Source organism: Equus caballus, chromosome 6 (genome assembly GCF_041296265.1).
Source record: "Equus caballus isolate H_3958 breed thoroughbred chromosome 6, TB-T2T, whole genome shotgun sequence".
Classification (NCBI taxonomy): domain Eukaryota; kingdom Metazoa; phylum Chordata; class Mammalia; order Perissodactyla; family Equidae; genus Equus; species Equus caballus.
Window position 1 is genome coordinate 61,670,297 of NC_091689.1, and position 16,086 is coordinate 61,686,382.

Here is a 16,086-nt window from a genome sequence, read left to right on the forward strand (position 1 = left end):
CACCAGCATTTGTTGTTGTCTTTTGGATTTTAGCCATTCTAACAGGTGTGTAGTGGTATCTCACTGTTGTTTTAAGTTGTAATTCCTTAATGACATATGATGTTGAACATGTTTTCATATGCTTGTTTGCTATCTGTATATCTTCGTGGTAAGGTGGCTGTTCTGACCCTTTGCTCATTTTTAATTGGGTTGTTTGTTTTCCTATTGTTAAGTTTTGAGTTCTTTGTATATTTTGGATGCAAGTCTTTTATCAGGTATGTGTTTTGCAAATATTTTCTCCCAGTCATTGCCAAACCCAAATTTTCTCTTAAGAATTTTATAGTTTCATTTTATAGTTAGTTCTATGATCCATTTTGAATTAATTTTTGTGAAAGGTATAAGGTCTGTGTCTAGATTCACATTTTTTTGCCTAAAGATTGGCACCTGAGCTAACACTTGTTGCCAATCTTCTTTCTTCTTCTTCTTCTTCTTCTCCCCAAACCCCTCCATTACATAGTTGTAGATTCTAGTTTTAAGTCCTTGTGGTTGTGCCATGTGGGATGTTGCCTCAGCATGGCCTGATGAGCTGGGCTAGGTCTGCGCCCAGGATCCAAACTGGCAAAACCCTGGTCACCAAAGCAGAGCACGCAAACTTAAACACTCAGTCCCAGGAGCTGGTCCCTAGATTCACCTTTTTTTTGTACGTGGATGTCCAGTTGTTCCAGTGTCATTTATTGAAGCGATTATCTTTTTTCCATTGAAATCTGATACAAATGGCTATTGTTCCTTTTTCAAAGATCAGTTTACATTTGTGTGAATCTATTTCTGGACTGTATTCCGCTCCATTGGTTTATTTGGTTAATCTCTTGCCAATACCACATTGTTTTGATTACTGTAATTTTACACTGAGTCTTGAAGTTGCATAGTGTCCATCTTCTGACTTTGTTCTTCTTCAGTATTGTGTAGGCTATTTGGAGTCTTTTGCCTCTCTGCATAAACTTTAGAATCAGTTTGTGGATATCCACAAAATCACTTGCTGGGATGTGGATTGGAATTGCATTGAATCTATAGATCAAGTTGATAAGAACTGATATTTCCTATATATTCTGAAAGTTTTGCTTGTAACATTTAGGCTTTTAATCTTCTAGAACTGATTTTTGTATATAATGAGGTGGGATCAAAACATTTTTCTCATACAAATGGCAATTGTTCCAGCACCATTTGACTAGCCCATCCTTTCCTAATTTTTAATCCCACTTTTACTGTTTATTAAAAAATGCAAATTATACAAAAATTTAAGAGATACTATCTTGAAATGAGAAGGTATTAGTATATTATTGCTCCCCAAATTGGAAGGAACTTATAATTTAGTGTTTCCTGTAGTACGTGATTTAAAAAAAAACACGCCTGTCTGGAAAATGTTGAGTTAACTTTCTATATTAGAAAATTATATCTTCTTTTCCCTCTTTTTAGTTTATGTTTATTGATAGTGAGCTATGTATTTTGTAATTTTCAAAGGTAAGTAGGTTCTTTCCGAACAATCAGAACGTAAATTGACGTTAATGAGGTAATTACAAACATTCTGAATGTTAATTAAGCTGAATCCACTTAGTGACTTAATTTACCACTAACAAACTGTATTCATCATGTACTAAATGCTGCAAAGAAGACAGATTGAGAGGTCAAATCTCAAATCATTTTCCTCAGTCATAAGGAAAATCAGGTGGTCCCAATAAATTATTTGTAGATTACCCAGTTTCCGATATTCCCTCAAGAGGGGAAATAGCTGCTATAAAACCTTAAGAGTAAAAGTTTGAAGTTAGCCGTTTCAAGGCCCACTCAGCGATACCCTGCAACAGGCATTGAGCTATTCCAGCGCTGAGCCTCCAAACTATTTGCTTTCCTTCCCTTTCATCTTCATCCCAGCCTACAACCTATTTTCCCTGGCTCTGAATCATTCTCAGTATGGTCAAACATCTCACTTCAAAAGAAATCTTGAAGTGATGTCTGTCGTTGTATTACCCAAATACCTTTACTGGTTCAAAGACCATGATCTGAGTGTACAGCTAATGAGAATTTAGTTGTCAACCCAACTACGTAGTCCCCAGTATACAGCAGCTCCAAGATCTAACTCTAACTCGCACCCCAAGACCCTCCTGATCAGGTGAGCTAAAGCTTCAACGCTTTCCAGGTCTTGGCAGGGATCAGGCTCAGTCCGGAGGAGGAGCCCCGCGTTTTTCAGCCTAGCAGCACACACTGCAGGAGCATCCGCTGACAGCGGAGGAACCGAGCTTGGGTCCGCCAGCCCATTGTGTCGGGGGCTAGAAAGTCGGCCTCGGCCCCTGACGTAGGCGGAGGCCCCGCCCCGCGTGTGACGCCAGCGTCAGGCCAGTCCCGGCGTGCTCCGCGGCCGCAGGCGGTCGAGTGCAGACGGGAGGAATTTTCCCCGTGAGCAGCTCCAGCTCGCTTCAGCCGCTGTCCAGACCCAGGTCGGCGAGAGTGTCCCCTACAGTCGTTCTCCTACCGCTCGCCTGTCAGTCTGAACGCCCCCTGCCCTCCCGCGAGGGCGCCCCGGGACGGAAGGATCCACCAGCCTGTCGGCGCCCGCCGTTCTCGTGGTCGCCGTCGCCGTCGTCGTTGTAATAGTCTCTGCCGTCGCCTGGGCCATGGCCAATTACATCCACGTCCCGCCCGGCTCCCCGGAGGTGCCCAAGCTGGACGTCACGGTTCAGGATCAGGAGGAGCAGCGCTGCCGGGAGGGGGCCCTGAGCCTCCTGCAACACCTGCGGCCGCACTGGGACCCTCAGGAGGTGACTCTGCAGGTAACGCCCCCCCCCCCACCCCCGCGGCCCTGGGTCGCTGCCAACTCCGACGCGGCCCTGGGGGTCCTCACAATCCTTCTATTCCCGGATGAGCGGGCGGGACCTACGGAACGTCTTCTCCCTCAGTCCTTTGGGAAGCGATCCCGTTTTTCCTCCGTTACACCTAGGAAGGTCACTCCCCCCTGCTTTCACCAACGCTAATATTGAGGTTGTCCCGAGGGCACGTTTTTTCTTTCTAGAAGCGGCTACGTAAGTGACGCACCCCTTCAACCCCGGGAAGATTCCTGTTGATAGTTGCCCCTCCTCCCCCTCCTCTGTCCTTTCTAACTGCAGAATGAACCCTTTGCACTCCCTCTTGCAAGGGATCCTCGCCAGTCGGCCCAAGCAACCTTCTCCTCTCCTTCCATAAATGATGCAATAACTAATCCTCTCTGATCTTTTCTTTTCCCTTCCCTCCCCCGTCGGTTTACACCCATTGCTGCCTCACCCTGCGTTTTGTCTTCTCAAATCCTCGGATTGGCGAGAGTACTTGATTCTAAAGTAAAGACCATGATCATCATGTATTACTAGATTGGGTTCTTAGGGAACACTATACACATTATTTGGTTTGCATCGATATTTCTGAGTTTTTTTTTCAGTCGTGTTAGTTAAATTAACAGTATCTGATGTTAGAATGATCAGTGGCTTGTGAATATTTCTTTTTCTTGAGCTAGTGTGTTCATAGAAGATAAAAATTGGGAGGAAAAAGTTAAGAATCTAGGCGTTTTCTAATAACATTTCTAATAAGTTATTATTAGTATACGTGAAATTTATTTTGAATACTAATTGTTTTTAACTTTTGCAGTTTCAGGAACTATATATGAAAATGAACCTTCTGTTCCCTTGCAAACACAAAACAAAGTAATTTTAAAGGTTAGGATAATTGAGGATCTAATTCAGATCTAAGCAATAATGTAAGAACATTCACTTGAAGTAGCAAAATCATGTGTCTTGTTTTGTTGACTAATTTATTTTAGCAATGTTACTGACTTAACGGTGTCTCAGATTCTTTGTTAAAAGTAGTCAACTATACAAAGATGAATAAAACATGAACAGTGTCCTAGGGCCCAGAACGTTCCTGACACTCGGGGTGTCATGAGTGTTAGTTTCATTTCTTATTGCCCAGAAGAGTTTTGAGCAGATCAAGAGGATCCTGTCTTTTGGGAAAAAAATTGTTAGACAAAAATTTTGAAATTTTAAGGGAGTGTTTGTTAGCCAAGTATATAGGACATAGTGAATCCAAAATTATTTTCATATGTAATTTAAAAAAATTAATATATTTTCTTTAATTAAGGAAAATTAAATTAATTGAAACTTCCACAGTTCACCCTTCCAAATTGAAACTCTTGACTTCTTTATTATTCAGTAACTTATTTGTAGTTTATTATAGAAGATTTTTGTATTTATTAAAATGATTTACATTCTGACAGTCAATCATAAATTAGATATTAACTAAAGGCAGTGCTACTTCCTGGTAACTTTGGTATTGGCAAACTGTGTTACTTTTTAAGCAGAAACTTTAAAGTTTGAAGCTTTGAAGACTAGAGTTTCCGTTGAAGTGTTTCTCTGTAGAACAGTAATAATACTCACTGTAAGGTACGATGTGCCAGATTTTTTTATCCTCTAAACAACCATGTTTGGTAGGTACTGTTTTTTTTAGGTGAAGCTCAGAGAAGTAAAGCCAGGATATAGGCAAAAAAGGGACAAAATGTGGTAACATCAAACTGTTTTTGATTGTTGGAAAGTAGTTGGGATTGAATCTTGTCTTATATCTATGTAGCGACTTTTGACTTGTGAGAGTTTTGGACTCATCATCTAAATTCATGTACTTATTTGTAAGTGAAGGTAAATACTACTACTTATTTTGCCCTGAGGATGATTGTTAGTTAGAAATGCAATCCTTCCATGTGCAGGCAAAGCTTTTCATCCAGAAGCTGGGACAACTACGAAGCTGAATTGATGGTTATTCATTTCTCAGTTTAGTAGATCTAACTCTCACATTTTAGGTCATTACAAACTGCTTTTATGATGCGTCAGGATTTCTTTAGTAAATCTCAATGGGAATATATATTTTTGAGATTTGTTTTTATTTCTTTTGAAGTATAAAAAGTCATACCTCATTTCAGAAGGGGAAGTATGTATCATATAGTCAGTAGGTTAAAAGAGTGAGGTAGCAGTAATATAGCCCATTTTTTCCCAAAGATTTTTAAAAAATTGTATATGATTCAAAATAATGCTTTAAACATACCTAGAAACTTACTCTAGTAATACTTACTTTATCTGGCAATTAACTCCTGCCAATGAACTATTCAAAACATATCAGAAAATCCAGAAGCTAGCAAAAAAGACTTTGATGCAGTCAAAATGATAGAGGGCCCACTCTTTGCTCAAAACTTATGGACACAGGAAATAGTATCTTATTTTAGATAGGATTTTACCAAGTTTGTTTTGTTTTCCTATCCAGGTCATTAAAAGAGCTGGTGAGCTTTTTGGAGTGCAGCATCTTAGAATAGGCAGAGTAGGTCTAAAACAATACCAGTCACAATGTTTTTGATTTAGTAATATTTTACCGTTTATAAAGCACTTTCACATTCCTTTACCCAACAGCAGTCCTGTGGGGTAGGTGTAGGCTGTTAATATGTATTTTATAGTTAATGACACTGAACTTGCAGTTTGGTAAATGGCAGGTCTGGAATGAGAACTCATGAATTATTGCTCTTGACCAAGGAAAGTTCATGTTTTATTATAATTAAGGCAGGGAAACCATTCTTGTGTAAAATTAATTTCTTAAAAATTAAAGCTTTGGCTCATAAAAAGATTTTTCTTTAAGTTCCCTTGAGCCTAAATTTCCTTTAAGATAGTACTCCTTTTGTGAGGTAACAACTCCCTTCCTATCTTATTTGAAGATGCGGAGTTTTGATTTACTTCCATTTCTTTGGATAGTCCTTGTATAAAGAAATAAAAAATCAAGTGAGATCTCCTAGGCCCACCAGAGTAATTCTCAGGAGACTCTTAAAATTGTTTTTCTTCCAGAACAGTTGATGAATCAGCGTTTGCGATATTCCAGTATGTTGTCTCTGGATCGTTCTGTCTGCAGTGTTGGACAATGTTTTTTCATTAACTTGTCACTATGTGAATTTTTCTATAACTTGGGACGTTTAGTAGATGATGGCAAAGCCTTCATAGTTCCGATAGAACGTAATTATTATGTGACATTATAAAGCTAACATATCTCTTCTTGCTATAGGGTCTCAATGAGATCACTTGCTGTACGGTACCTTATATTAACTTAGATTTTCAATAAACAGCATATTCCAGTGGTCAAGGGTTTGAACATAGTGCTGGTTTTGAGTCCAGGCTCTATACTTTACTTTGTTACCCTTGTCAAGTTACTTAACTTTCCTAAGCCTCGGTATCCTTAGTTGTAAAATGGGTCCAATTGCTGCTGTCTCAAAGGGTTGTTTTAAGAATGAAATAAATGCTTTCTCTCGTGATCATCTCATGATAATTATTGCTGCTACTGAGTACCTGCTATATATTGGATGCCCGAATCAAAAACAAACAATACATCCATTCTTTGAAATTCCTAGTTTGATCAGGAAGACAAAAATACAGTATGGTGTTTTTGGAATGAACATTCAAATTTTGTTCACATGCAAAGATTACACAAGAACATTCCAAAAGCATACTATTCTTTCTGCTGTACTACAAGTTTTTCTGTGCATAATTTTTAAATCTTTTAATTTTACTTTTTAATCATACAGACAGTATCTTGGAAACTTTGTTGAAGGTTCTGTACTAGCTACCTAGCAGTTTTCATATCCCTTTCCTCTTTACTTAACCATGTTGGAGATAGTGAAGTATTCTATTAAAAATCTATTACTTTATTTTAATGCTGATTTGATATTTAATATTTGATATTTTATTTTAAATGAACAATCAAAAACCAGATATATACAGTTGCTCTATTAAATCTTGTTTTCTTTAGTGTTCTAATTTAGTAATTAATTTTCTTTCCCATTTTTAAAAAGATGAGTTTGTTCTTTAAGTGATAGAAGTTTCTGAAAAGTCTTAGGTAAATTTAAGTAATATATTAAGTGTCAGAAGGATATGATATCTGTAGGAACCTTGAGTCCTGTAGATACATGTAAGGGGTGATAATTTTAATTCAACATAACTTTTAATATCAATGGTTAGGTCCAGTTTTCTATTCCCTATTCCCTGTCTGTTTTCAGTGTTTTATAATAATAAAGTGTTCAAGTGGGTAGTGGGACCTAAAACTATATTGACTGTGGCTAAGAGAGATATATAATGTTTGATAGGCTCCTATCAAAGATCTGTAATGTTTGATAGGCTCCCCGTGTATTTTTTTAAGATGACTAAAAGTCAGGAGCCTGATGTGCTAGTTCATTTCCAAGTATTAACAGCTGTGTGACTTGGACTATGCCAACTACTTCATCTCTTTGGAGCCTCAGCATAGTGTAGTGGAAAGAGGATGGTTTTTGAATCCAATTTTAGCCATTTGTAACCTTCAGCAAGTTTTAAAATCTCTATAAAATGGGGTTAAACTATCTACCTTGGGAAATAGTAGGATAGTAGAAAATAGTAGAATTTTACTACTGTACTACTACTTAGCTACTGTACTACCAATAGTAGTTATGCTCCTAGTACTGATTTTACTACTAATAGAATAGTAGAATATTGTGAGAATTAAATAAAATACATAAAATTATGCATAGCATGTTTTAGTACTACATACTTTCATCTCTCATCTCCAAAACTCCCCCAACTCCCCCCCGCCATTCGTAAGTGGAAAAATTGATGTGAAAGAATTCTATGCTCCTGAAATTCAATAATTCTGATGTGTAGTTTTTGTCCTAGGCATAAAGCTTGTTTTAGCAGCGTTCCTTTGTACATTTAATTGTAGTAGAAGGTAGGCATGGGAGAATGTAGGAGGGAAGGCTTCATAGAGGAGGGCGTACCTGAGCTCAGCTTTGAAGGGAAGATAGGATCAGATGGAATGGTGAAGCATTTCTGGGCAAAGAAAACTGCTTTCAGAAAGCTAGACTACGAGTATCTTGGGCAGAGTGGAGTGTGAACAAGAAAAGAAGTGGGAGTGATTTTTGAGAAAGGGAGTGGTTAAATATGAAGGTTTTATGCCTCATTAAAGAGGTGGTATTTTGTTATCTAGAACATAATGGGAAGCCATTGAATGTTTTTAAGCAGGTGAGTTATATCATGTATTTTTTAGAGAAGTGGCATGCTACAATGTAGCCAGCATCTGTTGAAGGAAATGTTTTGAATTGGGGAATAAGTGATCACTTAGGACGTTGGGTTTGAAACTGGGGGTTACCACACTCTAATAGGATGCTAAATCAATATAGTGGGCTGAAACCACTACAGTTTAAAAAGATGAGTTAATGTAGGCTGTGGTAGCATAGATCAGAGAGCCTTGCAAATAATAATAAGGTAGATATTGTTTTGTGAAGCGTGTTGCATTAAAAAATGTTTGTGAAAGACTTACCATAGGAGAGACTGTTTTGTTAGTTCTGACAAGGACCCAAATTAGGGCAGTGGCCTTGGAGATGGAAACAAGGGACAGATTTAACATTTTAGAAAATAAATGTGCAGGACTTGTTAATTGTTTGCAGGTGAGGGAGGAAGAGGGAAGCTTAAGGTTTTTTTTGTGGGTGACAAAGATAGGGAAGTAATTGAAGACCTATATTTAAGGAATCAGGTTATATTTCTTGTGATTTTTATCTTAAAAGGAGTTATTTTACTCTTTGATATAAGAGATGGGCTATAAATAAATAAATTTTGATTACCCTTTTAAAAATTGTGCAGTACAACAACATACAGAAAAATGCATGAAACATAAATTGTTGTAGAACAATACCTGTGTAACCCAAACCCAGGGGAAGAAGGAAAATGTTACCAGCAGCCCAGAATATCCTCATTTCCCTTCCTGGTCCCTTGCTCTCCCTCTCTCTAGAGGTAATCAAAACAGCAGGTTTGTTTTTTTTTTTTAAAGATTCTATTTTTTTCCTTTTTCTCCCCAAAGCCCCTCGGTACATAGTTGTATATTCTTTGTTGTGGGTCCTTCTAGTTGTGGCATGTGGGACGCTGCCTCAGCGTTTGATGAGCAGTGCCATGTCCGGGCCCAGGATTCGAACCAATGAAACACTGGACCGTCTGCAGCGGAGCATGCCAACTTAACTACTCGGCCACGGGGCCAGCCCCTTTTTTTTTCAATTAAGTTAACGAAATAGAATGTTTTGAGTTAGTGATTTTTTTCAAGTCAGTACTCTGAGAAAATAATATACTAAGTACATGAATTTCCTTTTACAAGTGACTACATAAACATGAAATAATTTAGTTTTACTAAAAAGATCTATCACAATGTGAAAACTTTGAATAGAAAAAGGAAACCTCATTTCCTATCCATATTTTATTTAAAAATCAACTATTTTTGGGTTTATTACCTTCTACTACTTCCATGTATTATATATAGTTATAATCATACTATGTGTACAACTTTGTATTTCTTTTTTTCACATTTCATAAACATTTTCCCATGTTTGTATGGTATTGACTATAATTTTTGATAGCTACAAACATAATATTTGGTCATGTTAAACATCACGTGACCTTTATTTTTTTTTCTCCCCAAAGCCCTAGTACATAGTTGTATATCCTAGTTTTAAGTTCTTCTAATTCTTCTATGTGGGATGCCACCACAGCATGGCTTGATGAGTGGTGTGTAGGTCTGTGCCCAGGATCTGAAGTGGTGAACCCTGCACCACTGTAGCGGAGTGTGCAAACTTAACCACTATGCCACCAGGCCAGCCCCGGACTTTATTATTTTTAAAAAATTCTGGAGTATAAAGAAGAAAATTAGAAAGGCTCATATTCTATCTAAGCCTGTTTATTTTGTTTAAGAAATACACATAATAAAATAATAAATATATTAATAAAATATTTAATGCATGTGCACAGCTGTAGAATGAAAAGTAAAAAGTCTAAACTCCCTCAACTCCAAGTCATTCTCCCCAAAGGTAATATTGTGAACAAGTTCTTTTGAACTTCTAAAGAAGTATCAAATTATAGATTTACCAGGGCACGTATCTCCCTATGTTTATGAATATCAGTAAATATAACTATATTCCTTTTGTATAACTAAGTTATTCTATATTTCGCTTTTTAAAATAATATATCTTAGACATCCTCCCATATCATTATGTATAATCTGCCCCATATATATATATTTTTTTCAGGAGTATTGGCCCTGAGCTAACATCTGTTGCCAGTTTTCTCTTTTTCTTGAGGAAGATTGTCCCTGAGGTAACATCTTTGCTAGTCTTCCTCTCTTTTTTTTGTATGTGGGATGCCACCACAGCATGACTTGACGAGCAATGTGTAGGTGCACGCCCGGGATCCAAACCCACAAACCCTGGCCCACCAAAGTGGAGTACATGAACTTAACCACTGTGCCACTGGGCTTGCCCCATGCCCCATATGTTTTAAACAACATTGAATTGTTTCTATTTTTTGGATATTAAAAACAGTATTACAATGAACTGCTTTTATACATATACTTTGGATAACTTTTCTAAGTGTATCTGTAGAGTAAATTCTTATTAGTGGAATTAAAAAGTTAATATCTGTGTGTCAGTCCAGAGAAACAGAATCTCCCATATATACATATATGTTCACACACATGTACATACATACATACAGGATTTATTTCAAGGAATTGGTTCGCACAGTTGTGGAGGCTGGTAAGTCTGAAATTTGTAGGGCATGATGGTAAGCTGGAACCTCTCAGGCAAGAATCAATCCTGTAGTTTTGTTTTTTGGAAGATTAGCCCTGAGCTAACAGCCACCAATCCTGTTTTTGCTGAGGAAGGCTGGCTCTGAGCTAACATCCGTGCCCATCTTCCTCTGCTTTATATGTGGGATGCCTACCACAGCATGGCTTGACAAGCGGTGTCTTGTCTGCACCCAGGATCCGACCTGGCAAACCCTGGGCCGCCGAAGCGGAACATGCACACTTAACCTTTGTACCACCGGGCTGGCCCCGATGCTGTAGTCTTGAGGCAGAATTTCTCTAGGAAAACCTAAGTTTTGCTTTCATAACTCTTTACCTGATCGGATGAGGCGCATTCACATTATGGAGAATAATCTTTACTTAAAAAGTCAACTGATTGTAGATCTACAAACTACTTTCCCAGCTGCATCTAGATTAATGTTTGATTTGTAACTGGGTACTGTAGCCAGTCCAACTTGACACATAAAACTGTCATGCTTTTTCTCACTTTGATATTGCCAAATTATGATGAAATTTGTATTAATTTATTCTCAAAACAGTGTTTGAGGGTATCGTTTTCCTTATACGTTGTCTAATCCCTTTTTATCACATTTAAAGATTTTTGCCAGTTGGATGCATGAAAATGGTATTTTGTTTGTTATTACATTACTTTTAATTTTATTTTGGAATACAGTTTATTCCAGAAAATAGTTAACTGATGTATATTAATTTCTACCTTTCTAGGCTTCCCAGGCTTGTCTAGTAGCTTTTATCTTAAAGAATAATTGAAACTTGTCTTTACTCTGTATTGGCTTGAAGCTCATTCCTTTGAATTCATTAGTTATTTGGTCATTCTAGAGCCTAAATACATATCAAAACTCTGTTTCCCTGCTTGATGGCTTAGTCATCTGTAAGGACTGAAGAAATTTCATAGTAGCTAAGTCGAGTTAAATATGTTTATCATCTCAGGGTTTATAGTTGCAGGACAGTGTCACATACTGAAAGAGGATACTGGATTATGTTTTGGGGGGGGGGGATCTCAATGACCTTCAAGTTCATTGATATTACTTTAGCTTTTAAGGTGTCATTAAAGCTGTAATCTCTTTTTGCCTACCGGGTAGTCTATATTGCTACAAGTAGCAACCTGTGCAGTTTTGGGCACTTGTGTAAGTTCCTAATTGGTATGGTCAGTTAGTCCTGGCTAAAGGGTGAATTTATGTGTGTTTTGTTTTACAGTCCTAAATAGGGGAAGTGTTCCTATAAAACGTATGTCAGTAATACATTCTGGCAAAGGATCCAAAACCCCTCCCAAAATACCTGTTCCACCACTCCAGTTTGCATCCAAACTTTTCCCATCAACAGTAGCATCCCTATATCCTTCCAGTTTAACTGTTGATCCTTTTAGAGTCTCTCACACAGGTTTTGGATTTAATGCATTGCACTTCCATGTCAAGGAGTCTCAAGGTTTCTTCTCCAACACCAGGCCATTTAACCCACATATGTGCATTTGGCCTTGAGTCCCCAGCTGCTGAGGGTCCAGCCAAAATCCTGGCCTCAAATTCAGTTTTCATCTTGATTAATCTGTTACCTAGCCCCAAATTGGTGGCAGACTCTCAATATCATGTCTGCATTCTGGCTTTTCTTTTTTCTTTTTAAAGATTGGCCCTGAGCCAATATCTGTTGCCAATCGTTTTTTTTTTTTTCCTCCTTCTCCCCAAAGCCCCCCACTACATAGTTGTATATTCTAGTCGTAGGTCCTAGCTCTGCTTTGTGGGACGCCGCCTCAGCATGGCTTGATGAGCCGTGCCAGGTCTGGGCCCAGGGTTCAAACCAGTGAAACCCTGGGCTGCCGAAGTGGAGGGCGCGAGCTTAATCACTTGGCCAGGGGGCCCGCCCCTTTATCACAGTATTCATCATGATCTGGGGGCAGGGCATATTATCTGGTTGAATATCCTGGTCAGTATAAAGCCAGTCTGATATGACCTGCATATGCAGCATATCAGCCACTTCATCTGGAATATTTCACTTTGCATGCAAAGGAGGGACAGGAAAATTTCTCTTCTCAGGATAAACAAACTTTCTGGCTACTTTTCTTTCTTCTACTAGGCTAGCAGTCCTCTTGGAATTAGGTTGCTCTGTGTTCAGGTTGTCACAGCCATTCAGGAATGTTCAATAGTGAGCTGTGGGTCCTGCATTAGCCCAAATGTGCCTTGGTCTTCAAACCGTAGAGTGCTTGTAACTTAACCATTCTTATGAGTCATGTTGATAAAGATTTTTTAAGGAGCTAGCTGTATTGATCCACAAAATGAGACAAAAACTTTATACTCTATCCTCTGGTTTTGTTAATTTTCTCATTTTGTGCCTCTACCGCCTAAATAGTCTTGATAAACAGAGGTCATAGAGGAGTGATCTGTTGTTCAGCATGATTTCTCTCTCTCGTGATGGGTCTCTGGTTAGCAGCCTGATGTTGGATTGGACGAGCTGGAAGCTGGGCTGGTGCAACATCAAGATCCACCCTAAAACTATCTTTACCTTTCTGTTTTAGGTAGTGACTAACAGCAGACGAGGAATCGTGCATTTAGCCAGTTTCTCCTTTTTTTGCACTTTATTGCGGATTCAGTGACTCAGCTCCTCTGGGGTCGGATGTATCATTTCTAGGTTTCGTTTACTTTTACCTCCTGTAGCAGATGGCAACGGGCCTGCTATTTCATACTATGGGTGATTTATTTTTTTTTAAGATTTTTTTTTCTATTTTTCCTTTTTCTCCCAAAGCCCCCTGGTACACAGTTGTGTATTTTTAGTTGTGGTCCTTTTAGTTGTGGCATATGAAATGCCACGTCAGCATGGCTTGATGAGCAGTGCTGTGTCTGCGCCCAGGATTTGAACTGGCGAAACCCCCGGCTGCCAAAGCAGAGGGTGAGAACTTAACCACTTGGCCACGGGGCTGGCCCATACTATGGGTGATTTTGATAAATAACCAGGCATCAAGGATTTATTGCCCCTTCCTTATTCTTTTCCTCAAGTAATGCTTTAGCAATATTACAGTGAGTTTGGGATCATGCTAGGGAACCCATAAACTTGAGAGTGGTCTTGATATCCCTGAAATAGATTGAGTCATGATACCAGGTATTTTATTTTTTTCTTGTATGTATTTAGAAACACTTATTAAATTCTTCTTCATCTTTTCTGCAGAAAAATATAGCCAGCTTCTTAAGCTTTTCCTCCTAGATAACACATTTACCACCCTGTAATCATTGTGGTTTTTTTTTCCCTTCCCGTTATGGTAACATTGGTTTATAACGTTATATAAATTTCAAGTGCACATCATTATATTTCGATTTCTGTGTAGGTTACTTGCTGTTCACCACCCAAAGACTAATTACAACCCATCACCACACATGTGCCTATTCACCCCTTTCTCCCTCTTCCTTCCCGCCTTCCCCTGTGGTAGCCACCAATCCAGTCTGTATCCTTATGTGATTGATCGTTGTTTTTATCTTCTACTTATGAGTGAGATCATATGGTATTTGACTTTCTCTCTCTGACTTATTTCGCTTAGCATAATACTCTTCAGGTCCATCCATGTTGTCCCAGTTGGCCGGATTTCATCGTTTCTTATGGCTGAGTAGTATTCCATTGGTATATATACCACATCTTTATCCATTCGTCCCTCGATGGGCACCTAAGTTGCTTCCAATTCTTGGCTATTGTGAATAATGCTGCAGTGAACATAGGGGTGCATGTATCTTTACGAATTCATGTTTTCATGTTCTTTGGATAAATACCCAGTGGTGGAATAGCTGGATTGTATGGTAGTTCTATTCTTAATTTTTTGTGGAGTCTCCAAACTTTTCCATAGTGGCTGCACAATTTGCATTCCCACCAGCAGTATATGAGAGTTCCCTTTTCTCCACATTCTCTCCAATACTTGTTGTTTCTTGACTTGTCAGTCACAGCCATTCTGATGGGAGTGAGGTGGTATCTCATTGTAGTTTTCTTGTGGGTTTTTTTTTTTTTTAGATTTTATTTTTCCTCCTTCTTCCCAAAGTCCCCCAGTACATAGTTGTGTATTTTAGTTGTGGGTCCTTCTAGTTGTGGCATGTGGGGCACCACCTCCGCATGGCTTGATGAGTGGTGCTAGGTCTTCACTCAGGATCTGAACCTGTAAAACCCTGGGCTGCTGGAGCAGAGCGCAAGAGCTTAACCACCCAGCCATGGGGCCATTGTAATTTTGATTTGCATTTCCCTGATAGTTAAGGATGTTGAACATCCTTTCATGTGCTGTTGGCGGTCTTTGTATCTTCTTGGGAGAAATGTCTGTTCAGATCTTTTACCCACTTTTTAATTGGGTTTTTAGTTTTTTTGTTGTTGAGGTGTATGAGTTCTTTATATATTTTGGATATTAACCCCTTATCAGATGTATGGTTTGCAAATATCTTCTCCCAGTTGTTAGGTTGTCTTTGCATTTTGTTGATGGTTTCCTTTGCTGTGCAGAAGCGTTTTAGTTTGATGTAGTCCCATTTGTTTATTTTTTCTATTATTCCCCTTGCCAGGTCAGACATGGTACTTGAAAATATGCTGCTGAGACCAATGTTGAGGAGCATACTGCCTGTGTTTTCTTCTAGAAGTTTTATGGTTTCAGGTTTTATATTCAAAGTCTTTAATCTATTTTGAGTTAATTTTTTTGTATGGTGTAAGATAATGGTCTACTTTGATTCTTTTGCACGTGGTGGCCCAGTTTTCCCAACACCATTTATTTAAGAGACTTTCCTTTCTCCATTGTATATTCTTGGCTTCCTTGTTGAAAATTAGTTGTCCATAGATGTGTGGGTTTATTTCTGGGCTCTCAATTCAGACACCAGCTTTTTTTTTTTTTGAACTTTTTATTAAGGTTATGATAGTTTACAACCTTGTGAAATTTCAGTTGTACATTATTGTTAGTCATGTTGTAGGTGCACAACTTCACCCTTTGTGCCCTCCCCCCACCCCCCCTTCCCCCTGGTAATCACCAATCAATTCTCTTTGTCTCTATGTTTGACTTCCACCTATGAGTGGAGTTATACAGGGTTTGTCTTTCTCTGTTTGTCTTATTTCACTTAACATAATACCTTCAAGGTCCATCCAAGTTGTTGTGAATGGGATGACTTTGTCTTTTTCTATGGCTGAGTAGTATTCCATTGTATATATACACCATATCTTCTTTATCCAGTCATCAGTTGATGGGCATTTAGGTTGCTTCCACGTCTTGGCTATTGTAAATAATGCTGCAATGAACATAGGGGTGCATGGCACTTTTGGAATTGCTGACTTCAAGTTCTTTGGATAGATACCCAGTAGTGAGATGGCTGGGTCATAAGGTATTTCTATTTTTAATTTTTTGAGAAATCTCCATACTGTTTTCCATAGTGGCTGCACCAGTTTGCATTCCCACCAACAGTG

At 38.6% G+C, this 16,086-nt stretch overlaps 1 protein-coding gene across 1 annotated transcript in view; it reads left to right on the forward strand.

Moving 5' to 3' along the window:
* The first annotated feature begins 1,442 nt into the window (after positions 1-1,442).
* Positions 1,443-16,086, forward strand: part of ETNK1 (ethanolamine kinase 1) — a 74,195-nt gene continuing 59,551 nt past the window's right edge. The window contains exon 1 of the mRNA XM_023643241.2: positions 1,443-2,801. Within this exon, the coding sequence (XP_023499009.2) occupies positions 2,646-2,801 (156 nt within the window). The 5' untranslated portion in view covers positions 1,443-2,645. The remainder of the gene's footprint in view (positions 2,802-16,086) is intronic.